This window comes from Mustelus asterias, chromosome 22, assembly GCF_964213995.1.
Source record: "Mustelus asterias chromosome 22, sMusAst1.hap1.1, whole genome shotgun sequence".
NCBI lineage: Eukaryota > Metazoa > Chordata > Chondrichthyes > Carcharhiniformes > Triakidae > Mustelus > Mustelus asterias.
The window spans coordinates 45,405,039-45,431,994 of NC_135822.1; the positions used below are offsets into that span (position 1 = coordinate 45,405,039).

General features: G+C 46.2%; 1 protein-coding gene across 1 annotated transcript in view; it reads left to right on the plus strand.

The window, feature by feature from the left end:
• Positions 1 to 26,956, plus strand: part of LOC144509694 (ephrin type-B receptor 2) — a 1,012,102-nt gene that overhangs the window by 946,777 nt on the left and 38,369 nt on the right. The window contains exons 13-14 of the mRNA XM_078238477.1: positions 12,737 to 12,952; positions 16,210 to 16,359. Coding sequence (XP_078094603.1) covers positions 12,737 to 12,952; positions 16,210 to 16,359 — 366 coding nt within the window. The remainder of the gene's footprint in view (positions 1 to 12,736; positions 12,953 to 16,209; positions 16,360 to 26,956) is intronic.

Sequence of the window (26,956 nt, forward strand, 5' to 3'; positions counted from 1 at the left end):
GGTGGCACAGTGGTTAGCAGTTTGGAGTGTGGAGTTTGCACGTTCTCCCTATGTCTGTGTGGGTTTCCTCCGGGTGCTCCGGTTTCCTCCCACACTCCAAAGATGTGGGGGTTAGGTGGATTGGCCATACTAAATTACCCCTTAGTGTCAGGTGGACTAGCTGGGATAAATACGTGGGATTATGGGGATAGAACATCGAAAAACTACAGCACGAACAGGCCCTTCGGCCCACAAGTTGCGCCGGTCTTGTCCCTACCTACCTAGGCCTATATGTAGGCTTACCTATAACCCTCAATCCTATTAAGTCCCATGTACTCATCCAGAAGTCTCTTAAAAGACCCTATCGAGTTTGCCTCCACCACCATTGACGGCAGCCGATTTCACTCACCCACCACCCTCAGTGAAAAACTTACCCCTGACACCTCCTCTGTACCTACACCCCAGCACCTTAAACCTGAGTCCTCTCGTAGCAGCCATTTCAGCCCTGGGAAAACTCCTCTGAGAATCCACCCGATCTATACCTCTTTCAGATCACCTCTCATCCTTCGTCTCTCCAAGGAGAAAAGATCGAGCTCCCTCAACCTATCCTCATAAGGCATGCCACCAAATCCAGGCAACATCCTTGTAAATCTTCTCTGCACCCTTTCAATAATTTCTACATCCTTCCTGTGATGAGGCGACCAGAACTGAGCACAGTACTCCAAGTGGGGTCTGACGAGGGTCTTATAAAGCTGCATCATTATCTCCCGACTCCGAAACTCAATCCCTCGATTGATGAAGGCCAGCACACCATACGCCATCTCCTCTACCTGCGAGGCCGATTAAAGAGTCCTATGGACCCGGACCCCAAGGTCCTTCTGATCCTCTACACTGCTAAGAGTCTTACCCTTGATATTATACTCCTTCATCCCATTTGACCTGCCAAAATGGACCACTACACATTTATCCAGGTTGAAGTCCATCTGCCACTTCTCCGCCCAGTCTTGCATCCTATCTATGTCATGCTGCAGTTTCTGACATCCCTCCAAATTATCCACAACACCACCAACCTTCGTGTTGTCGGCAAACTTACCAATCCATCCCTCCACTTCCTCATCCAGGTCATTTATGAAAATGACAATCATCAAGGGTCCCAGAACAGACCCCTGGGGCACTCCACTGGTGACCGACCTCCATTCAGAAAAAGACCCATCGACAACCACTCTCTGCCTTCTGCAGACAAGCCAGTTCTGGATCCACAAGGCAACAGCCCCTTGGACCCCATGCCCTCTCACTTTCTCGAGATCTCTTGCATGGGGGACCTTATCGAACGCCTTGCTGAAGTCCATGTAAACCACATCTACCGCTTTTCCTTCGTCATCGTGTTTAGTCACATTTTCAAAGTACTCCACCAGGCTCGTAAGGCACGATTTGCCCTTGACAAAGCCGTGCTGACTACTTTTGAGCATACTAAACTTCTCTAAATGTTCATAAATCCTGTCCCTCAGGATCTTCTCCATCAACTTACCAACCACTGAGGTTAGACTCACCGGTCAGTAATTTCCTGGGCTATCCCTATTCCCTTTCTTGAATATAGGAACCACATCCGGAATCCTCCAATCCTCCGGAACCTCTCCCGTCTCCATCGACGACGCAATGATCATCGCCAGAGGCTCTGCAATCTCTTCCCTCGCCTCCCACAGTAATCTGGGGTACATCTCATCCGGTCCCAGTGACATCTATCTTGATGCTATTCAAAATTTCCAACACATCCTCTTTCTTAATGTCGACAAACTCAATCTTCTCAGTCTGCCGCAATCCTACAGTACAACCACCCAGGTGTTTTTCCACCGTGAATACCGAGGTAAAGTATTTATTAAGCACCTCTGCTATTTCTTCCGGTTCCGTACAGACTTTCTCACCTTCACATTTTATAGGTCCTATTCCTTCACATCTCATCCCTTTACTCTTCACATATTTATAGAACGCCTTAGGGTTCTCAATCTTACCTGCCAAGGCCTTCTCGTGACCCCTTCTGGCTCTCCTAATTTCCTTAAGTCCCTTCCTACAAGCCGTATACTCATCTCGATCCCCATCATCGCCTGGCTCTCTGAATCTATTGGGGCTAGGTGGGATTGTGGTCGGTGCAGACTCGATGGGCTGAATGACCTCCTTCTGCACTGCAGGAATTCTATTCTATGACTACCTGAATGTCTTGCGCAGACATGCATAATATTCATGTTATGGTCGCACACGAGTTGAACATTCAGGGAGTGGAACCCCTTTTTGTTGATGAATCTCCGCAGATTCTGTAGGGGGCCTTGAGGGCGACGTGAGTGCAATCGATGGCCCATTGAACGTTAGACATCCCCGCAATGGCTGCGAACCCTGCTGCCCGGGTTTCTTGATGTGTCTGGTCCAGGTTAAATTTGATGTACAGCCCAGCCCGGGCATACAGGGCTTTGTGACCTGCTTCACACAAGTGTTCACGACTGATTGGGAGTTGCCACAGACATCTCCGCCAGGGGTCTGGAAGGAACCAGTCACATAAACGTTCAGAGTGGGTTGTCAATTTGACAGCCACAGAGAGTGGGTGCCCCCCCCCCCCCCCGAGGTGCCAGGTCCTGCAACAGGTGGCACAGGTGTTCCACTGTCTCCTTTCGGAGGTGGAGATATTGGCAGCATGCAGTGTCCGACATCTGTTCAAATGACACTTGGGCATGGGACTGCCAGGGTCTCTGCTCCCTCCTTTTCTTGCGCCCCCCCCTCTGGGTGAATGGCAGCTACCTCCTGCCTCTGGTGGTCGTATCCCTCTACTCCTGCAAGTGGTAAGGCCCGGACCTCCTGTGCCAATAATTCTTCCTCCAGCTCCTCCTCCTCAGCTCCAGCAGCAACCAAAAGAACAGCAAGATTGATTGGTTGCATCGCAAAAACCATTTTGTCATTCTGAAGGGGGAAGGGGGAGGAGATGGAGAAGAACACATGTCGAGGTTAAGGAACTCTGCTTGCCCCTAGCACATCAACAGTTACAGTCCACCCCCACAATTCCCCAGCCACATGCTCCCCACAATCACATAACTGCAACATAACCTCCCTGTTTTTAAACTCCATCCCTCCAGCAATAAAGGACAAAATTCCATTTGCCTTCTTAATTACCTGCTGTATCTGCAAACCAACTCCTTGAAATTCCTGCACAAGGACACCCAGGTCCCTCTGCACAGCAGCATACTGCAATTTTTTACCATTTAAATAATAGTCCATTTTACTGTTATTCCTACCAAAATTGATGACCTCACATTTACCAACATTTTTGAACTCCATCTGCCAGACCCTCACCCACTCACTTAGACTATTTATATCCCTTTGCAGACTTTCAGCTTCATAGAATCATCATAGAATCATAGAAACCCTACAGTGCAGAAGGAGGCCATTCGGCCCATCGAGTCTGCACCGACCACAATCCCACCCAGGCCCTACCCCCACATATTTACCTGCTAATCCCTCTAACCTACACATCTCAGAACTCTAAGGGGCAATTTTTAACCTGGCCAATCAACCTAACCCGCACATCTTTGGACTGTGGGAGGAAACCGGAGCACCCGGAGGAAACCCACGCAGACACGAGGAGAATGTGCAAACTCCACACAGACAGTGACCCGAGCCGGGAATCGAACCCAGGACCCTGGAGCTGTGAAGCAGCAGTGCTAACCACTGTGCTACCGTGCCTTCCTCTGCACACTTTGCTCTGCCACCCATCTCCGTGTCATCTGCAAATTTTGACAGTACACGTGGTCCCCAACTCCAAATCATCAATGTAAATCGTAAACAATTGCGGTCCCAACACTGAGCCCTGAGGCACACCACTAGTCTCATAGGGAGAGGAACTGAATGTTATCACCAATGGCCTTTGCGAGTTGAAGTGGGTCACCACATTATCTGACTGTAATTGATGTTTGACCCTTACAAAAGCATCTTCCTGTGGTTCTTTCCAAGCCCACTTCTGATGTTAGCAGCATTAGTTAGTGGTGCCAGTAAGGTTGCCAAGTTTAGAATGAACTTTCTGTAACAGTTTGCGAGGTTGAGAAACAATTTTAATTCTGTCATGTTCCTTGGTGTTGGAGCATCTTTTATGGCACTTACTTTTTCCTCAACAAGGTGTAGGCCATGTTTGTCGACCCTGTATCCGAGGTACGTTACTTCAGTAGCTTGAAAAATGCATTTTTCCCTATTTAGTCTGACACTAGCTTCTGAAAACCATCACAAGACTTCTTCTATGTTTTTGTGGTGTTCCTTGACAGTGGCTCCTGTGATTAGAACATTGACACGGTAAACTGCTACTCATGGTACTCCCTGTAGTATGCACTGCATTATATTTTGGAAAATGGCGCAAGCTGATGATAGTCCAAAAGGTAGACAAATATATTCATACAATCCCTCGAGTGTGTTTTACCTCATATATTTTCTTGATGACACTTCCAATTCCAATTGGAAGTAAGTGTGGCTCATATCCAACTTTGTGAAGATCTGGTCTCTGGACAATTTTGCGCAGAAGTCCTTTAGAATCATTGAAACTAAGTGTCATTTGGCCCATCAAGCCTGCACCGACAACAGTCCCACCAGGTCCTATCGTCGTAACCCTCCTAATCCCCCTAACACATTAAGGAGCATTTTACCCTGGCCAATCAACCTAACCCACACATCTTTGAACTGTGGGAGGAAACCGGAGCACCCAGAGGAAACCCACGCAGACACGGGGAGAATGTGCAAACTCCACACAGTCACCTGAGGCCGGAATTGAACCCGGGTCCCTGATGCTGTGAGGCAACAGTGCTAACCACTATGCCACCGTACCGCCTGGTCTGACGCATCCAGCAATACTGCATTACAGCATCGGATATTTGTCCAAATGAGATGCTCTATATCTTCTCATTTTATAGTCACCACAGAGGCGGATTATGTTGTCGGATTTTACTACTAGAATTGCTGATGCAGCCCACTTGGAGAATTGTACGGGTCAAATGATGTCCAGTTCTTGTAATCGTTTCAACTCGGTCTCTACTTTTCACTTACAGAGCACATGGAACTGGTCTTGCTTTAAATCATCTCGGTTGGACATCTGGGTCTATGTAAATCTTTGCCTTGGCCCCTTTTATCTTCCTGAGGCTTGTCTGGAAAATCTTTGGGTTCTTTCCTATTACCTTGTCTCGGTTACCAGTGCCCATCTTGAAATTTTGCCCCCATCCAAGTGGATATTTCCAACAGGCTGGATCCTGGTCATTGCACCACCATCAATGGGAGCTGATCAGTTTGTTACCCATATATGACTGGGGTTACAGTGGTCCCGATTATGTGTAATGGTTCTCCTGTATATGTTGCCAATCTTGCTTTAGTGTTTCTCAATTTGAGTAGTAAGGTGCCCAGTCGTAATCTTCTAAATTCCACTTACCTGTAGTGGACACTACTAGATCTGTGTCCACCTCCATTTTCAAGGAGCTCTGGGCATCCTTTCTCTGCCCTTTTGCGAGATCAGGCCAGTTCAATGGCTTTTTTTAAGTCTAAGTCTGTGTCTGTTAAAAGCCTTTGAGTTGCTAAATCATTTATGCCACATACTAAACGATCTCCCAGCATTTCAGGTAATGCTGTGCCAAATGTGCAATGCTTCGCCAATTTTCTTAACCGTTTCAGGAATTCCGTCACTGGTTCCCTTGCAAATCTAGTTGCTGTACAGTCGCAAGATAATGGATGGTTTAGGATCGTAATGATTTGCCACCATTTCCACTAACTCATCGAAGGTCTTGTAATCCAGTGTTGTTGGATACATCAGACTTTTTATAATACTCGAAGTTGCAGCGCTATACGTGGTCATTAGGATGACCTTTTGACCATCATCACCTCCTATTCTGTTTGCCTGGAAGAAGTACTTCATTCTCTCAGTATATTGTGATCAGTCCTCAACACTCCCTCAATGTCAGTAAAACAAAGAAGAGAGTCAGCGTCTTGAGGAAATGTAGTGGAGGACATGCCCTTGTCTACATCAATGGGGATGAAGTGGAAATGGTCGAGAGCTTCAAGTTTCTAGGTGTCCCGATTGACCAACAACCTGTCCTGGTTCTTCCATACCGACGCTTTAATTAAGAAAGCCCACCAATGCCACTACTTTGTCAGGCGGCTTAGGAAATTCAACATGTCTGCGATGACTCTCACCAATTTTTACAGATGCCACCATAGAAAGCATCCTTTCTGGATGTATCACAGCTTGGTATAGTTCCTGCTCTGACTAAGACTACAAGAAACTATAAAGGGTTGTGAACATAGCCCACTCCATCACGCAAACCAGCCTCCCATGAATTGACTCAGTCTACACTTTCTGCTGTCTCGGAAAAGCAGCCAGCATAATCAAGGACCCCATGCACCCCAGACATACTCTCTTTCATTGGGAAAAAGATACAAAAGTCTGAGATCACATATCAACCAACTCAAGAACAGCTTCTTCTGTGCTGCTATCAGACTTTTGAATGGACCTACCTCACATTAAGTTGATTTTTCTCTACACCCTAGCTATGCTATGACTGTAAGACTATATTCTGCACCCTCTCCTTTGCTTCTCCCTTATGTACTCTATGAACAGTATGCTTTGTATAGTGCACAAGAAACAATACTTTTCACTCCCAATACATGTGACAATAATAAATCAAATCGAATCAGAAAAATAAATCAATATATGGCTACAATTTCCCGAAAAACGGCAGCTTAAAGCTTCGCAATATAGGCAACTAGAATCCGTTGAGCTGGAATTCCAAAGCATTCCTTTTACCTCGTCACCAGTGTAATAATTCAGGAGTCAGCTGTAAAGGAACAGTGCTTTACTGCACAAAGTAAAAGTAAAACCACAAGCCCATGGTGAACACAAACAGATTCCAATCTGGACAATACAATAATGGACCCACTCTGGGGCCTGCTTTATAAAGGGCTCAGGATACGAGTTCCACCTGTTAAGGTAATTACATATCACCATGGGAACTCGTATTCTACGAGTCCCACTGGGAGATCAATCAGGGATTCCCCATGTAAGTCCTGGAGGTTATCACAGGTTGAAGGTCTAGGCACCATACTTAAAGGCATCCAGACAGCAATTTACTGGCTGCACGCCTGGAGTTCCGGATTCTACCAAGACCAGGATGTCGCAGACCGACAACATGTGGTTTATGGTTCAGCGAAACTTCCCTGGGGACTAACGTCTAGACCGTCCAGGAATGGCAGCGGGTCTAATTTCCCTGGGATGGCAACAGTAGGCCAACCTGTCTGACCATACCGGCTTGGACAGAGGTGGCAAGAGAAGCCAGAACCCAAGGGCCCACAGGAGAAGTGCCAGCAATGCAGGAAAAGGATGGACGATCTGCTCCTCTCTACCAGGGTAAGTGGCACCGCCATTCACTGCAGACTGACACATAAGAACATCAGGGAGTGTAAGTGTGCAAGTGCAGAAGACAGTCGAGCAGGACTTTGGATTGCAGGGCTCAGCAGCAGATGGGATGTGGACATGGAGTATGTGCCAGCCACTTCCTCCTGTCAATTTTATATCAGTTTTAGGACATTGTGCCTCTTGATCACTTATTGGGAGGGCTCAACAGCAGCCATAGACATGCATGCTCCTAATGGCCCATACATCCATTGGGATGACACACAATTGTTGTGTCCATTTGCAGGACTAAAAGTCCGGCAATAAGAGGGAGAGAGCCAGAACTGGGGGCTGTACTCCAGGCATTCGAGTCCTCATCCCTTCTGAGGGGGAGGCCAACAAGTTAACTGGAAAGGAGCAGGACCCTCTGTGTCTGTGCTGAAGGGGAGTTAGTGCTCCCCTAAGAAGTCATTGAGCATGCCTCCGGTCTACAGTTTTCAGAATAACACATTGCTTTAATCAGGGAGCCTGCTCAGGCAGCCATTGAATTTTTCCTTTCTCCATTCCAGAGACCAGCAAGTAAAGCAGGAGGCCCACAAGGGAAATCAGTCAGAGAAACAACCCCAACCCAACCTCAGAGGAGGAAGCCTCAGAATTCTCAGAGGATGCACCATCACAGTGTTTACCTGCACCCTCCATCAACGCAGATACAGTCACCTCAATGGCCCCCCATTCTTGAGTAGGCTTGAGTCACATTCTGGTGAGTACATCATTGTCACAGGTCCACAGCTGGTGGAGGAAGTGACGGCCGAGGTTTCTGACACTCGGAGACTGTTGAAGACCAGGCCCCTGCTTAGCCCTGTGATGATCGTCTAGACTTTGCTGTAAGAGACCTGATGGAGATTCAGTGACAGGCAAGGCAACATCAGGCAGAGCTGCCAGGGCCCATGCCCAGACTGAACCCGAGAATGGGGGAGTCTGTCCACGTTCTGCCTGTTCCGACAATTTGATTGGCCAGAAGCTCCAAGAGGCAGGAGTTTCAAAGGGCTGGGCCAAGGACCTTGCACAAACCAATAAAGGACAAAGGCCCTAAAATGATTGCAGTGCAAGCCACCAAACAGAGGCTGGCTCAGCCTCCAGGATAAAATTCAACCCAGCATTTCTGTGAGCACAGACATGTATCCAGGATGGTCTGCTGCCTTCCAGTGATGATGTGGAGATGCCGGCGTTGGACTGGGGTAAACACAGTAAGAAGTTTAACAACACCAGGTTAAAGTCCAACAGGTTTATTTGGTAGCAAAAGCCACACAAGCTTTCGGAGCTCCAAGCCCCTTCTTCGGGTGAGTCACACCTGAAGAAGGGGCTTGGAGCTCCGAAAGCTTGTGTGGCTTTTGCTACCAAATAAACCTGTTGGACTTTAACCTGGTGTTGTTAAACTTCTTACTGTGCCTTCCAGTGGCCAGGTTCAAGGGGAGACAGGGTGAACAGCAGTCATTCAATATCAGTACCAATTACATAGACAGAAAGAAGAATGAGGTCCTGCAGGCAGATTTTAGGGTTATTGGGAAGGCGATAGGGTTATAGGGGAGGTGATGGCCTAGTGGTATTATCACTAGACTATTAATCCAGAAACTGAACTAATGTTCTGGGGACCCAGGTTTGAATCCCACCTCGGCAGATGATGAAATTTTAATTCAATAAAAAAACCTGGAATTAAGAATCTACTGATGACAATGAAACGATTGTCGACTGTTGGGGTGTGGACTGTTCCCTGTCTTTTAGGGAAGGAAATCTGCCATCCTGACCTTGTCTGGCCTACATTTGACTCCAGAGCCACAGCAATGTGGTTGACTCTCAACTGCCCTCCAAGGGCAACTAGGGACGGGCATTAAATGCTGGCCAGCCAACGACAACCATGTCCCACGAATCAATAAAAGTAAACAGGCAAACACAACCTCCAGGTACCACATATTATTAATCTAAAAGACAAGAATAGAACAGTTGAGTATGTGGCTGGAGAGGTGGTGTTGATAGGTGGCTTTAGATTCCTAGGAGATTAGGAGTAGGTCTGAGGAAGTGTGACCTACACAGGCTGGATAGGTTACACCTCAATAGAACCATCAGCACTGTACTTGCAGGATGGCTTGTCAGTGCTGTTGGGAATGATTTAAAATGACTTGGCAGCAGTGTGAGAGCTATGAGGCAATATGAGAGAGAGATATATACCAAGATGCAAAGGATATTGGGAGAGACAGATATCACTAAGTTTGAAATAGGTATTACGTGAATTTACAGTGTAAAAGGGAAAGAAATAAAATCTAAGTGAGGGTTACAGAGCATGCAGGGATATAGTGAAGTGTGACAAATAAGACTGGGGAATTACAGGTGCAAAATGTCATGTGCAAATATGATATTGTGATGATGACTGAGCAAACAGAAGCAGCTTTGTTGGCTGAGGCAAGTCTACAGGATGGAAACGATCGCATACTCAAGAACTTGCTGTATGGTGAGGTAGGTGGAGCCAAACAAGCAGTGGATGTCCAAGGCTCTGCTCCAAGGATGCTTGTAAGTGTGACATGAAGGCCCTAAACGTTGATTATCACACAGGGGAAACACAGTTTGACAACATGTCCAAATGCAACAAGACCTGGACAATATCCAGGTTTGGGCTGACAAGTGGGGAGATACATTCGCACCACACAAGTGCCAGGCAATGACCATCTCCAGCAAGAGAGGATATAACCATCACCCCTTGATAGTTAATGGCATTACCATTGCTGCATCTCCCAATATCAACGTCCTGGGGATTACTATTCACCAAAAACTGAACTGGAATAGCTCTATACTGTGGCTACCAGAGCAAGTCAAAGTCGAGGAATCCTGTGCGGAGTAACTCACCTCCTGACTCCGCAAAGCCTGACCACCATCTACAATGCACAAGTCAGGAGTGTGGTGGAATACTCTCCACTTGTCTGGATGGATGCCAGTTCCAACAACACTCAAGAAGCTCAACACCAAACCACTTGATTGCTACCTCTTCTGCAAACACTCAAGCCCTCCACCACCAATGAACAGTGGCAGCCATGTGAACCATCTACAAGAAGCACTGTAGGAACTCATCAAGGCTCCTTAGGCAGCACTTTCCAAACTCATGACCACTACCATCTAGAAGGACAAGAGGAGGAGATACCCTCAAACACCACCACCTGGAGGTTCCTCTCCAAGTCACTCAGCATCCTGACTTGGAAATATTTTTCCATTCCTTCATTGTTGCTGGGTCTTCCTCCCTTACAGCAATGTGGAACAGGCTCGAGGGGCTCAATGGCCTACTCCTGCTCCTTATTTGTATATTCATACTGCTAAACCTTTATAAAATAGTGGTTCATCCTTGGGTTATATTCAATTCTGGGTTCATATTTAAGGAAGGATGTCAAGGCCTTGGAGTGGATTTCGAAGAGAATGTTGTCAGGGATGGGGGATTTCTGTTAAATTATATAAAGACTGGGAAAGCTGCAGACTGTTGTCCTTGGAGCAGAAAAGGTTATGGAAAGATTTGTTATATATGTTCAAGTTTACTCCTAGTTTGATAAAGTAAATAAAGAAAAAGTATTTCCAGTGGTAACAGGGCCAGGAACCAAAGGATCAGGTGGTTGGCAAAAAAGAGGCAGTGTGAGGAAATATTATTTGTATCCCTGATATGATAGTCAAAACAGATTAATTAGTAACTTTCAAAAAGGAATTGGATAAACAATAAAATGGATAGCATTCATTGGACTCTGTCAAAAGTGCAGAGGAGTGTGATTAATTAGATAACTCTTTCAAAATAGATCAGGAGGAGACAATAGGCAGTCTTCATTCAGTGATTCAATATGAGTTTGTTATTTAGTGTTGATAAATGAGTCTCTGAAAGATGATGTTACAGAGATATTTGATGGAGCTCAAGCTATTGTATTCCTGAAATACAGTCCCATATGTAAACTTTCTATATTTTCCCTTTCCTATATGGAGTAAATTTTGTTAATTTGAATATCAATCTGTGTTAATTTACCACTGCTGAAATATGAAGGAATATTTAATTGAGATATTCATTATTCATGGGCTGTTGGTAGCTGCCATTAACATCACAAAGATAAATCTTTGTGTTCCCCTGGCACACTTGTACTGAGTGTGCTTTAGTGAATGTTTACTGCACACTGAATCTGTTCTCCCCATTGTTGGGCTTAGTAAATTCTCACAGCTATCAGTGTCAGAAAACTAAACTATTAACTCACAAATACAAGAAAAAATATCACATTGATTCTCCTTACTGCTTTTTTTCTGCATAGTTAATCAAAGTCACTAAACATAATCCATTTGTATTGGATTCAATTATCTAAAGCATTCTCTGGAGAAATGGCTGATGTTATTCATGAAGTCCCCGCCTTCTCAACCTTGCCCCTTGCCTGAGGTGTGGCGATCTTCAGGTCAAATCACCACCAGTCAGCTCTCCCCCTCAAAAGAGAGAGCAGCCTATGGTGATCTGGGACAATCATAGAAACCCTACAGTGCAGAAAGAGGCCATTTGGCCCATCGAGTCTGCACCGACCACAATCCCACCCAGGCCCTACCCCCATATCCCTACATATTTTACCCGCTAATCTTTCTAATCTACGCTTCTCAGGACACTAAGGGGCAATTTTAGCATAGCCAATCAACCTAACCCGCACATCTTTGGACTGTGGGAGGAAACTTTTCTCCTTGGAGAGACGTAGGATGAGAGGAGACCTAATAGAGGTATATAAGATGTTGAGAGGCATAGATCGGGTGGATTCTCAGAGGCTTTTTCCCAGGGTGGAAATGGCTGCTACGAGAGGACACAGGTTTAAGGTTCTGGGGGTAGGTACAGGGGAAATGTTAGGGGGAAGTTTTTCACACATAGGGTGGTGGGCGAGTGGAATCGGCTGCCGTCAGTGGTGGTGGAGGCAAACTCAATAGGGTCTTTTAAGAGACTCCTGGATGAGTACATGGGACTTAATGGGATGGAGGGTTAAAGGTAGGCCTAGAAGGTAGGGATATGTTCGGCACAACTTGTGGGGCCAAAGAGCCTGTTTTGTGCTGTAGCTTTTCTATGTTTCTATGTACCGAAGCACCTGGAGGAAACCCACGCAGACACGAGGAGAATGTGCAAACTCCACACAGACAGTGACCCAAGCCAGGAATCGAACCCAGGTCCCTGGAGCTGTGAAGCAGCAGTGCTAACCACTGTGCTACCGTGCCGCCCCTGGTGACTTCAATGGTGACTTCATTTCAAAAGTAAAGCACTTAGAGTCATCTACTGATAAAATGTTATATAAATTTAAGTCTTTCTTCCTTCCCCAGCAAAATGATGGACAATTCACAGTTATCCAGCTGGTTGGAATGCTGCGTGGAATTGCTGCCGGGATGAAGTATCTGGCAGACATGAGCTATGTGCACAGAGACCTGGCTGCTCGCAATATTCTTGTCAACAGCAATCTTGTATGCAAAGTTTCCGACTTTGGACTCTCCAGATTCCTAGAGGATGATACTTCGGATCCAACATACACAAGTGCTTTGGTAAATGAAACTATTAGATTAGTTATTTGCCTTAAATAATATTGCCACACTTTCATTTACTGTTGCTTATTAATGACAGTTTTAATGAAACAACACATCCAAATGAAGCTGAACCCTGCAATAGACTCAATATTCACTCCAGGGTGGTGGGGGTGGTGTCCATTCGAGTCCAATGATCTTAGGTGGCCACAGAGGCTGGTGAGTGCCCAGGTGGTTTGGTTAGGAGGCCCATAAAGGTAGGCTGGCACTTCTCCCAGTTATTCTATAAGCTGTTAGGCCTTCAAGCCCTCAACCCTCGCCCTCCACACCCCCTCACCTGTTCCCCTGCCATATGCCCATGGCCCGTACATGACAACTCATGCACATCACCCTCATAACCCCAATGGCCCCAAATGCACACATTGGGCCCGATTTTACCATTGCCCGTTTTCAGGCGTGAAAACTTGGTAAAGTCGGGCTTGAGGCGATTAGCGCAATCCGCGTCCATGTCCGCGCAGATGCCCACTTTACCAAGGCCCAAAAATGCCCACGATCCGAATCACGCCCAAAACATGCGCAACGGCAATTTAAATGCATTTGCATGTATTTAAATTGAATTAATGGGCTGCCCGCCCAACTTTACCAGCATTTCCTCCTTTACCATCGCGTTCGCCCGTCCAGATTCGACACGAAACAGACATGCTGTTTCAGGGACGCTCCAGCTTCTGAAGAGGTAAGTTCCGAGCTTCCAATGGCTCTGTGACTCAGATCGGTGGTAGGGGGTGAGGAAGGAGGGCCAGATCACTCTCTGGTGGAGGGGAGGGAGGCCAGATCATTCTCTGGTGGGGGCGGGGGGGAGGAGGGAGGCAGGCCAGATCATTCTGTGGCGGGGGGAGGGAAGAGGGAGGCCAGATTGCTCTATGGAGGGAGGGGGGGGGAGGAGGGTGGCAGGTCAGATGTAGCTCTGGTGGGGGGATGGAGAGGAGGGAGGTGGGCCAGATCATTCTGTGGGGGAGGGGGAGGAGAGAAGTCAGATGGTTCTCTGGTGGGGGGGAAGGAAGTCAGATGGATCTCTGATGGGGGAGCAGGGGGGACCGCTGCCACTCTGCGGGCGATTGGTGGGAGGGCAGGGGTGTCTGCTGCCACTCTGCGGGTGATCAGCGGGGGGGGATCGCTGCCACTCTGCGGGCGATCGGTGGGGGAGAAAGGGGGCAGAGGGTCGCGATCAGTCTGGGTAGTGGGGGGGGATGGGTGGATAAGGGGGACAGTTATGTTGTGGGGGTGGGGCGATGTCTGTGGGGGCCATCGCTCCCGGGTCACTTTATCCGCTTTTTGTGGCCCGGGAATGATGTGACAGGGGCGCATTTTTCAATTTTTTTTCTCACTGCGCATGCGCAGTTCAAAGCTCCGATCGGAGCTGCAGCATTTCGGGCGCGATAAGCCCCGCCAACAGCACGATTCAGACCCGCAATTTTTTTTCAGGCTGAGTGCGTATGGGGCGCCTGAGAACAGGTTTCCAAGTCAGATCTGCATTGCACCCAGATTCAGCACTTAGAATGAAAATGGTAAAATCAGGCCCATAGCCTTAATATGACTTTGAAAGGTTTCATGATGGGGTAATATCTCTTCCAATGTTAGTACTAGTTAGAGTACTCATTGAGGAACGATTGTTTCCCTTTACTAGGGTCAAGGAATAATTTGAAAAGACAATAGTTGACCACCTTAGTGGTTTCCAAAAAAAACCAGCCAATTTCTCCTTTCCGTCATGCCATTTCTCTACACCCTCAGAAAGTGGAACTCGTGAAGACTTCTAAACTGCTTTCATCCTCAACCCTCTTTTCAAGTTCTCCATGTTACCAGTGTTCTCTGGTCTATTTATTACAAAATATTCAATCATACACAATGGAACAGATTTTGACTATAGGGCAGTGTCTTCAGGGTAGGTTTCTTCCCTCACTTCAGCTGCAGAAGAATGAGCTTGAGCAGTATCGTGTAGTTCTATTCCCATTTCAGAGTTCACCTCTAGGTCCATTTTTTCAAGCAATGTGTTGTCTTTGCAAATTGGCAAATTGAAGACATCAGACAAGTTACCAAAACATTTGGTGGATTTTGTTGAGGATGAATGTGCAGTTTGGTCACTGCCCAATACCTCAAACCTTTTGAAGTAAAATGCCAAACTCTCTTTTTGCCTCACCTTCCACTTTCTGCGTTTTTGACTGCCAGATTCATAGAATCATAGAAAATCATAGAAACCCTACAGTACAGAAAGAGGCCATTCGGCCCATCGAGCCCGCACCGACCACAATCCCACCCAGTCCCTACCCCCATATCCCTACATATTTTACCCGCTAATCCCTCTAATCTATGCATCCCAGGACACTAAGGGGCAATTCATATGGCACTTTGGATAGTTCTGACTTAATTACCTGGATAACTGACCCCCACCCCCTGATTTCCTTCTTGACTCTTGATCTGATCTGACCCACACCATCCAACTTTCCCTGACCATTCCTCCAACTCCCCCACCACCCTGTCTGTCCTGTTGAGCCCCAGATTCCCCCAATCCGACCTGACCCAACCTCATCACGCTACCCAGCCAGCACTCTGCCTGTTTACCCACTTACCTTACTGAACCTACCCCTTTCCATAATCCACTTACCCTTCAACACTCGAGCGGAATCTTCCCGTCCCACCTGCCACGGGGGCGTACCATGCAAAGGTCCGTTGACATCGGGCGGGATTTTCCGTTTTAGGGTGAGCATGGCTGGAAAATCGCACCCTCAGTCCAACACATTAAAAATGCATTTAAATATCCCAAAGCTTTCAGTATGTTAGGGAACACTTAGCAGGGTATGGCAACTTGTTCCATAAAAAGGGGATTCCCTTTGATGCAAACTCACTTTGCTGATGTCTCAGAGGTTTCCTGCACTGAAAGAGGATCCCCCATCAGAAGAATGGCCAGAAAATCAGAGAAAGATAAGTGGTAAGATTCTGACCTTGATCATAGAATTTGGGCCATTGTATTTGGTTTATAATAGGGGATTTGATTTTATATTGTACATGTTCAAAGCTCCCAGGAACATGCAGGCAAGCTTTAGGTACATTTGTTGTTTAACTACAGACCATTGTTGTGAAAGCAATATGTCTGTCTGAAACGTAAAACATTTATTGTTTGAACCTTTGGGGTGTTAGGTGAGGGAAGTGACAATTTTACTATCCCCCAACAAAACAATATGCTATTAGATGTAAGGTTTTAAATGTCTTTTCTCTGTTTTCAGGGAGGGAAGATTCCAATACGGTGGACAGCACCAGAGGCCATTCAATACAGAAAGTTCACATCAGCCAGTGATGTTTGGAGTTACGGTATAGTCATGTGGGAAGTGATGTCCTATGGAGAGAGACCTTACTGGGACATGACCAATCAAGATGTATGTTATTTTCTCCATTCAATTTTCTGATCTTTGCTGTACAATATTTAGATTAATTTGCTTCTCCCAATATTAAACTAGTTGGTAACTGGCAAAGTATGTAAGAACACAAGAAATGGGAGCTGGCGTAGACCATTCAGCCCATTGAGCCTGCTCCTCCATTCAAAACAATCAAGGTTGATCTTAGCGCAGGAATTCTACCGCCTTGCCCACCACGAAATCGGAGCGGGTGAAGGGCAGACAACGGAAATGTCTGTTGACCTCAGGTGGGAATTTCCAGTCTCACTCGAGCGAGGCCGTAAAACCCCACCTTAGGCATCGACTCCAGTTTCCCATCCCTTGATTTACTGGCAGACCAAAAAATCTGTCGATCCCAGCCAAGGCGGCACGATGGCACAGTGGTTAGCAATGCTGCCTCACAGCGCCAGAGACCCGGGTTCAATTCCCGGCTTGGGTCACTGTCTGTGTGGAGTTTGCACATTCTCCCTGTGTCTGCATGGGTTTCCTCCAGGTGCTCTGGTTTTCTCCCACAGTTCAAAAATGTGTGGGTTAGGTTGATTCGCCATGCGAAATCGCTCCTTAGTGTCAGGGGGATTAATAGGTAAATATGTGGAGTTATGGGGATAGGGCCTGGGTGGGATTGTTGTCGGTGCAGACTTGATGGGCCAAGTGGACTTCTCCTGCACTGTAGATATTCTATTCTGTTCTCTTCTATGAAATGTATTCAAAAATGTAGCATCCACAACCCTTTGGGGTAGAGAATTTCAAAGATTCACAACTGTTCGAGTGAAGAAATTTCTTTTCCTCTCAGTCCTAAATGATCACTCCCTTACCCTGGGGTTCTGCATGTGTTTTGGAATCCCCAGCCAGGGATCTACCCTGTCACGCTCCTTCAGAATTTTGTGTGCTTCAGTGAGATAAATTCTCATTCTTCTCAACCTCAGGCACACAATTTATTCAGCATCTCATCATAAGACATCCCTCTCATCTAGGGGACCAATCTGATAACTCTTAACTCTACTGCCTCCAATGCAAATATAGCTTTCCTTAGTTAGGGCAACCAATATTGCACACAGCGTTCCAAGTGAGATCTCAACAAAGTCCTGCACAATTTTAGCAAGACTTCTTTATTTTTGTACTCATACATAAGTTGGCTTCCTAATTGCTCTCTGTATCTATATCCTAACTGTGCTGCAGTTGTACGAGGCATTGGTGAGACCACATCTGGAGTACTGTTTACTTATTGGTCGTCTTATTTAAGGAAATATGTAAATGCATTAGAAGCAGTTCAGGGAAGGTTTACTAGACTAATTCCAGGAATGAGTGGGCTGTGTTATGGGGAAAGGTTGGAGAGGCTATGCTTGTATCTGCTGGAGTTTAGAGTAAGAGGTGACTTGATTGAAAGTGCGTGTGTGTACACATGTGTGCATGCATGTGTGTGCGCGTGTGGGTGTACACAAGCATACATGTATGTGTGCATGTGTGTGCATGTGCACATGCACGTGTGTGTGTATCTGTGCGTACTGTGCGCACATGCATGCATGTGTATTCATGTGGCACAGTGTTAAATTTTCAGGGTGAATACATAATTAAATAATCCTCTTCATTTAAATCACTGAAATGCTGGCTGCCGGTTATTCAAATTGTTCACACACTCAGGGCTAAGAAACATATACCTCAAAAAATTCACCAATTTATAGAAACATAGAAAACTACGGCACAAAACAGGCCCTTCGGCCCCACAAGTTGTGCCGAACATATCCCTACCTTTTAGGCCCACCTATAACCCTCCATCCTATTAAGTCCCATGAACTCATCCAGGAGTCTCTTAAAAGACCCTATTGAGTTTGCCTCCACCACCACTGACGGCAGCCGATTCCACTCGCCCACCACCCTCTGTGTGAAAAACTTCCCCCTAACATTTCCCCTGTACCTACATTCGAGCACCTTAAACCTGTGTCCTCTCGTAGCAGCCATTTCCACCCTGGGAAAAAGCCTCTGAGAGTCCACCCGATCTATGCCTCTCAACATCTTGTATACCTCTATTAGGTCTCCTCTCATCCTACGTCTCTCCAAGGAGAAAAGACCGAGCTCCCTCAGCCTATCCTCATAAGGCATGCCACTCAACCCAGGCAACATCCTTGTAAATCGCCTCTGCACGCTTTCAATCTTTTCCACATCCTTCCTGTAATGAGGCGACCAGAACTGAGCACTGTACTCCAAGTGGGGTCTGACGAGGGTCTTGTATAGCTGCATCATTATCCCCGGACTCCTAAACTCAATCCCTCGATTGATAAAGGCCAGCACACCATATGCCTTCTTAACCACCTCCTCCATCTACAGGGCCGATTTTAGAGTCCTATGGACCCAGACCCCAAGGTCCTTCTGATCCTCCACCGTACTAAGAGTCTTTCCTTTTATATTGTATTCCTTCATCCCATTTGACCTGCCAAAATGGACCACTACGCATTTATCTGGGTTGAAGTCCATCTGCCACTTCTCCGCCCAGTCTTGCATCCTATCTATGTCCCTCTGTAACTTCTGACATCCCTCCAGACTATCCACAACCCCACCAACCTTCGTGTCGTCGGCAAACCTACCAACCCATCCCTCCACTTCCTCATCCAGGTCATTTATGAAAATGACAAACAGCAAGGGTCCCAGAACAGACCACTGGTGACCGACCTCCAATTAGAAAAAGACCCATCTATCCACACTCTCTGCCTCCTTTGGGCAAGCCAGTTCTGGATCCACAGGGCAGCAGCCCCTTGGATCCCATGCCCTCTCACTTTTTCTAGAAGCCTTGCATGGGGGACCTTATCGAACGCCTTGGTAAAATCCATATAAACCGCATCTTCCGCTTTCCCTTTGTCAATGTGTTCAGTCACATTTTCGAAGAACTCCACCAGGCTCGTAAGGCACGATCTTCCTTTGACAAAGCCATGCTGAGTATTCTTGAGCATACTAAACCTCTCTAAATGCTCATAAATCCTGTCCCTGAGGATCTTCTCCATCAGCTTACCAACCACTGAGGTTAGACGCACCGGTTGGTAATTTCCTAGGCTATCCCTATTCCCCTTCTTGAAAAAAGGAATCACATCCGCAATCCTCCAATCCTCCGGCACCTCTCCCGTCTCCATCAACGACGCAAAGATTATCGCCAGAGGCTCTGCAATCTCTTCCCTCGCCTCCCACAGTAACCTGGGGTACATCCCATCCGGACCCAGCGACTTATCTATCTTGATGCCATTCAAAGATTCCAGCACAACCTCTTTGTGTTTATTATCCTAATTATCATAGAAATCATAGAAACCCTACAGTACAGAAAGAGGCCATTCTGCCCATCGAGTCCGCACCGACCACAATCCCACCCAGGCCCTACCCCCATATCCCCACATATTTTACCCACTAATCCCTCTAATCTACGCATCCCAGGACACTAAGGGGCAATTTTAGCATGGCCAATCAACCTAACCCGCACATCTTTGGACTGTGGGAGGAAACCGGAGCACCCGGAGGAAACCCACGCAGACACGAGGAGAATGTGCAGACTCCACGCAGACAGTGACCCAAGCCAGAAATCGAACCCAGGTCCCTGGAGCTGTGAAGCAGCAGTGCCAACCACTGTGCTACCATGCCGCCCATACAATTAGCCCACCATACATCAGTCCCCCCTTTTGGCCGTTGGCCAAGGACCAAATAAGGCCACTTATTGATGTATCTAAGTAACTAATCTTAGTCCTTACTAATTATTTCGACGTTCAGAATCTCTTCTTCTTTACCCAACTGCCATCACTGATGCTGTTTCTCTTGTGGATTTAGAAAGTTGTGCACTTCGATATTTGATCAGGTATACAATTACTGCTAACACTAGGATCACAATGAAAATAATATAATCCCTTCCAGGGTTGATGTTCCTGGAAAGCCTATCCCGCCTGTGAGCCAACCACCCAATGTAAATGGTTCAGGGGCTTTGAGTTTCCCCACCTGCTCCTTGATGTGTACAACCAGATTTGTTATGTTTAATGAACTGTCTGGTATGTAAGTGCAACACGCTGATCCAATTACTGCACATGTCCCTCCCCTTGCTGCCAAGACGCAATCCAATGCCATTATAATGCTTCTGTATGCATGGCAACTATCTCACCATTGATCATCGCGAGGGCAGCTCCTGTATTGGCAACTTGTTCCCTATGGAGCTCACAATTATCTCTCACATTGTTTTAACCACTCCATATTGGTAAATATTATGCCGAAAACCGTTCTTCTGTCATAACTCGCCAATGTCTTGGCAGATGAGGGAGTTTATATGTGTGTGGAAGTTTCTTTAGGGTAACAAGATCCCTTCCATCCAACAGGAAGCTAAGCATAGGCTCTATCTCCACAAATCCAATGTATCATTTTTAAGTTGGATATTATGGTTCACTGAAGCAATACGATGTATTACATGACTGGTCATTACTGGGTGGGTTCAGGCATAGCATACTCCTTGGGCTCACTGTATAATCACTTTTGCTTACCCCTAAGTTTTCCCAGAACCTCCCAACTTCTCTTTGCAGTAGAATTCTCTCGGTGTAGGTGCTGCTTTAATAGGATCAACACCGAGTCTAGATTTCAATTATAAACAAATGTGTACCCCTGCATAAAGTTAGCCTTCCTTTATAGGCCTCACTGTTGTGAAACTACTCCCTTACCTCCCAACTTAAAAATCCTAATATGTAATGTCCTCGTGTGTGTGCCAAATTTAAGTATTAACCTGTGTTTCCTGAGGAAGATGTTGAATGATCTTAGATGCTGGTCCCGTTTGAGCCAATATCTGCATATTCAGTACTAGAAAAAATGGAAACACATACATTCATTCTAAAAGTTGCCATAATTCTCCCTTTACACAAATTTTGACCATTAGTCAATGTTAAACGAGCAAAATTTAATTATATCCCACATTACAATCATGGTACACTTGATGTGGCATGGCAGGTTGGTTAAGAAGGTTAAGGCTCATGGGATACAAGGAGAAGTGGCTAGATGGATGGACAACTGGCTTGGCCATAGGACCATTGTCCGCAGCAAACTACCCAGCCTTCAGGAGAACAGTGACCACGACACCACACAACCCTGCCACAGCAACCTCTGCAAGACGTGCCGGATCATCGACACGGATGCCATCATCTCACGTGAGAACACCATCTACCAGGTACACGGTACCTACTCTTGCAACTCGGCAAACATTGTCTACCTGATACGCTGCAGGAAAGGATGTCCCGAGGCATGGTACATTGGGGAAACCATGCAGACGCTACAACAACGGATGAATGAACACCGCTCGACAATCACCAGGCAAGACTGTTCTCTTCCTGTGAGGGAGCACTTTAACAGTCACGGGCATTCAGCCTCTGATCTTCAGGTAAGCATTCTCCAAGGCGGCCTTCACGACACACGACAGCGCAGAGTCGCTGAGCAGAAACTGATAGCCAAGTTCCGCACACATGAGGACGGCCTAAACCGGGATGTTGGATTTATGTCACATTATCAGTAACCCCCACAGCTTGCCTCCTGGACTTGCAGGCTGTCCTGTCTGGAGACAATACACATCTCTTTAACCTGTGCTTAATGCTCCCTCCACCCACATTGTCTGTATCTTTAAGATCTGGCTGGCTGTAGGGATTTGCATTCTAATCAGTATGCTGTAACTTGATTTTTGTGTCTCTGTGCCCTGTTTGAGAGCACATTTCCACTCCATCTGACGAAGGAGCAGTGCTCCGAAAGCTAATATTATTTGCTACCAAATAAACCTGTTGGACTTTAACCTGATGTTGTTAAAACTCTTACTGCCTTGGCCATAGGAGACAGAGGGTAGCGGTCGAAGGGTCTTATTCCAGCTGGAGGTCTGTGACCAGTGGTATTCCGCAGGGCTCTGTACTGGGACCTCTGCTATCTGTGATTTATATAAATGATTTGGAAGAAGGTGTAACTGCTGTTATCAGCAAGTTTGCGGATGACACGAAGATGGCTGGACTTGCGGATAGCGATGAGCATTGTCGGACAATACAGCAGGATATAGATAGGCTGGAAAATTGGGCGGAGAGGTGGCAGATGGAATTTAATCCAGATAAATCGGGCGGCACGGCAGCACAGTGGTTAGCACTGCTGCTTCACAGCTCCAGGGTCCCGGGTTCGATTCCCGGCTCGGGTCACTGTCTGTGTGGAGTTTGCACATTCTCCTCGTGTCTGCATGGGTTTCCTCCGGGTGCTCCGGTTTCCTCCCACAGTCCAAAGATGTGCGGGTTAGGTTGATTGGCCAGGTTAAAAATTGCCCCTTAGAGTCCTGGGATGTGTAGGTTAGAGGGATTAGCGGGTAAATATGTGGGGGTAGGGCCTGGGTGGGATTGTGGTCGGTGCAGACTCGATGGGCCGAATGGCCTCCTTCTGCACTGTAGGGTTTCTATGATTCTATGATTCTATGAAATGCAAAGTGATGCATTTTGGAAGAAATAATGTCGGGAGGAGTAATACAATAAATGGCAGAGCCATCAAGAGTATAGAAACAGAGAGGGACCTTGGTGTGCAAGTCCACAAATCCTTGAAGGTGACAACACAGGTGGAGAAGGTGGTGAAGAAGGCATATGGTATGCTTGCCTTTATTGGACGGGGCATAGAATATAAAAATTGGCATATGATGTTGCAGCTGTATAGAACGCTGGTTAGGCCACATTTGGAGTACTGCGTCCAGTTCTGGTCACCGCACTACCAGAAGGACGTGGAGGCGTTAGAGAGAGTGCAGAGAAGGTTTACCAGGATGTTGCCTGGTATGGAGGGTCTTAGCTATGAGGAGAGATTGGGTGAACTGGGGTTGTTTTCCCTGGAAAGACGGAGAATGAGGGGAGATCTAATAGAGGTGTACAAGATTATGAAGGGGATAGATATGGTGAACGGTGGGAAGCTTTTTCCCAGATCAGAAGTGATGATCACGAGGGGTCACGGGCTCAAGTTGAGAGGAGCGAAGTATAACTCAGATATTAGAAAGGATGTTTTTTACACAGAGGGTGGTGGGGGCCTGGAATGCGCTGCCAAGTAGGGTGGTGGAGGCAGACACGCTGGCATCGTTTAAGACTTACCTGGATAGTCACATGAGCAGCCTGGGAATGGAGGGATACAAACGATTGGTCTAGTTGGACCAAGGAGCGGCACAGGCTTAGAGGGCCGAAGGGCCTGTTTCCTGTGCTGTACTGTTCTTTGTTCTTTATGTGGTCTTCTTGTCATCAACGTTGGGTGTAGTCCTGTTGTCTTGCTGCTGGGATGTGGACTTGGGCTTTATTTATCTTATTTTTTCAAGAACTCTCAGAACTCTATAAAACATAAGTCTAACGCCTCGCAGCATTAAGTTAGTTTCTTATCATTGCAATCATCCCTATCTCTTTCTCGCTATTATTATTTTGCGCTATTATTCGACTTAACCTAATTGCTAATCTACAAATTCATGTTATTCCAGCGAAGTTCTCAAGCTATTACAAGAGCCATTATTACCCCCTATTCAGTAGGATTATAAATCCACTGGGATGATCTACTGATACTTACCGCTTCAGGATTACTCATTGAGATAAGGTTCTAACTGAGTCCAGTGTCGCCACCGCGGGCTGGTCTTCTCATCAATGAGGGCACATGTTTGTCCTGCAATGATTACATTATGAGGGCCTCCCCACCTGATCCCCAACCCTTTTCTGTCTGTCATGAATTCGATCATTACCTTATCCCCTGGTGTAAGTTAATTAGAAGTTTTGCCCAGTCTCTGAGCTGCTGTAGGGTAACCATTAAGAGAATGTAAATGATTAATTAAATGTCTTGTGTGCTGAAACACTGCGCTTCGGCTGGTTTCAAGTTCTCCCCCCACCTAATATTGCATCCTGTGGGAGGCGCATTGCTCTTCCCATCATCAGTTCAAAACAGGTTAACCCTGTTCTGTGAGAAGAAGTAGCTCTTTGTCTAAGCTACTCTCAAATTGCACCCAATTGTTTCTTCCTGTAGAATAGCCTTGACTAGACTGTTCTTTAACATCCTGTTCATCCGCTCTACCATTCCTGAACTCTGGGGATGGTATGGTATGTAAAATATTTGCTTTATTCCCAATATTTTACAGACTCCTCTTTAAAATTTTCCCTGTGAAGTGGGTTTTCTGATCTGAATCTAACTGAAGAGGCATACCTCACCTGGCTAATACCTCATTTACTAATATCAAAGCCACTGATTTGACTGTAACATTTCTGCGTGGGAATGCCTCTACCCACTGAATAAACTGAACAATAATTACCAAGTAATAAGTCTTCCTTTACACTCTGGGTAAGGGCCCTATAAAAGGCTTTGGTTGATGATCCATCTTGACCTTGCAGGGACAACCTGGTTCCACTAGGGTGAACTGCAGGCACCTTTGACAATGCGGTCCCTGCCCGTGTGTGCTAATCCATGATCTGCCTCCAATATGGTCTGTTGTCTTGTTGTGGGGCTATTCTATCTTCCCTTTTCCATACGCTGCCTCAACCTCTCTGCCCTCCATATTTTCCCCATTCCTGTTTCTCTTCCTCTGATGCCTGTTCCTGTATCTTTTTCACATCAATGTTTATCACTTCCCTGGCTTGTGCAACTGCCACACTGTATTCTACTGTTTTCTTCTTGGGTCTGGGTGGAAATCCTCTCATGGGCCTGTACTTTTATTACTGCAGCTCCTAAGGGACTATGAGCTGTCTGAAGTAAATTCCTGATTAGATGTTCATGATAGATATGTCCCTCGCTAGATGTTACAAATCTCCATCTTCCCCAAGCTGTCATGTAGTCATGGACTACACTAAAGGCATATCGGCTGTCTGTGAACACATTTACTCATTTTCCTTTACCCCATTCTAAAGCATTGGTTAAAGCCAACAACTCTGCTACTTGTGCTGAATTGCTCCCTGGGATTTGTTCTCCTGCAATCACTGTTCCTTCATCATTCCCCATCACCCATACCGTGCAAGGTTGGCCATTGACTTGCTTCCTGGCTCCATCTACATACAGATTAATCATTCCCTCCCTGGTCAGTGGTTCCTCTGCTAACCCCCTTCGCTTGCTCCGTCACTTCTGCTATCATTAAACCAATCATTAAACTCACACCCCCATTCTACCTTATGTTAGTCTTCACAAAATGCCTGAATGTTCTCTCTCCCCTCTGCTATGTTTTGATTTAAGCTAATGATTTTACTATTTAAAAGCTACCACAAAATCTTAAACCACAAAGATCCATTCTATATGGGACAGAATGGGTTAACTCACTATTTGTTTCAAAATGGGGCGTAGTACATTTTCTCAAATGAATGTAATCACATCAAACCCTGTACTTCTGAATAAAAAATTAATCCCTATCTTTCCATTGTTAAGATTAATCCAAAACAAGATTTATCATAATCACTTTTAAATATCCCGATTCTCAACCATACCTGCTAAAGACTGTCACACTCTTTTCACCTTCTTAGAATTTTTCAGAGCAACATTTTGCCATTTTTAGACCAATGCAGACACAAAGAGCCCAAATCTGTGCCAAATTCATAGAACATAGAACATTACAGCGTAGTACAGGCCCTTCGGCCCTCGATGTTGTGCCGACCAGTGAAACCAATCTAAAGCCCCTCTCATCTACACTATTCCAATATCATCCATATGTTTATCCAAAAACCATTTAAATGTCCTTAATGTTGGCGAGTCCACGACTGTTGCAGGCAGGGCATTCCACGCCCTTACTACTCTCTGAGTGAAGAACCCACCTCTGACATCTGTCCTATATCTATCACCCCTCAATTTAAAGCTATGTCCCCTCGTGCTAGCTATCACCATCCGAGGAAAAAGGCTCTCACTATCCACCCTATCTAATCCTCTGATCATCTTCTATGTCTCTATTAAGTCACCTCTTAACCTTCTTCTCTCTAACGAAAGCAACCTCAAGTCCCTCAGCCTTTCCTCACAAGACCTTCCCACCTTATCAGGCAACATCCCAGTAAATCTCCTCTGCACCCTTTCCAATGCATCCACATCCTTCCTATAATGCGGTGACCAGAACTGTACGCAATACTCCAAGTGCGGCCGCACCAGAGTTTTGTAAAGCTGCAACATGACCTCCTTTCTCCGAAACTCAATCCCTCTACCAATAAAAGCTAACCCTCCGTACGCCTTCTTAACAACCCCATCAATCTGGGTGCCAACTTTCAGGGATCTGTGCACATGGACACTGAGATCTCTCTGTTCATCCACACTACAAGTATCTTACCATTAGCCCAGTACTCTGTAACCCTGTTACTCCTTCCAAAGTGAATCACCTCACACTTTTCTGCATTGAACTCCATTTGTCACCTCTCAGGCTAGCACTGCAGCTTATCTATGTCCCTCTATAATCTGCAACAACCTTCCGCACTGTCCACAACTCCACTGACTTTAGTGTCATCCGCAAATTTACTAACCCACCCTTCTACCCACCCATCCAGGTCATTTATAAAAATGACAAACAGCAGCGGCCCCAAAACAGATCCTTGCGGTACACCACTAGTAACTGAACTCCAGGATGAACATTTCCCATCAA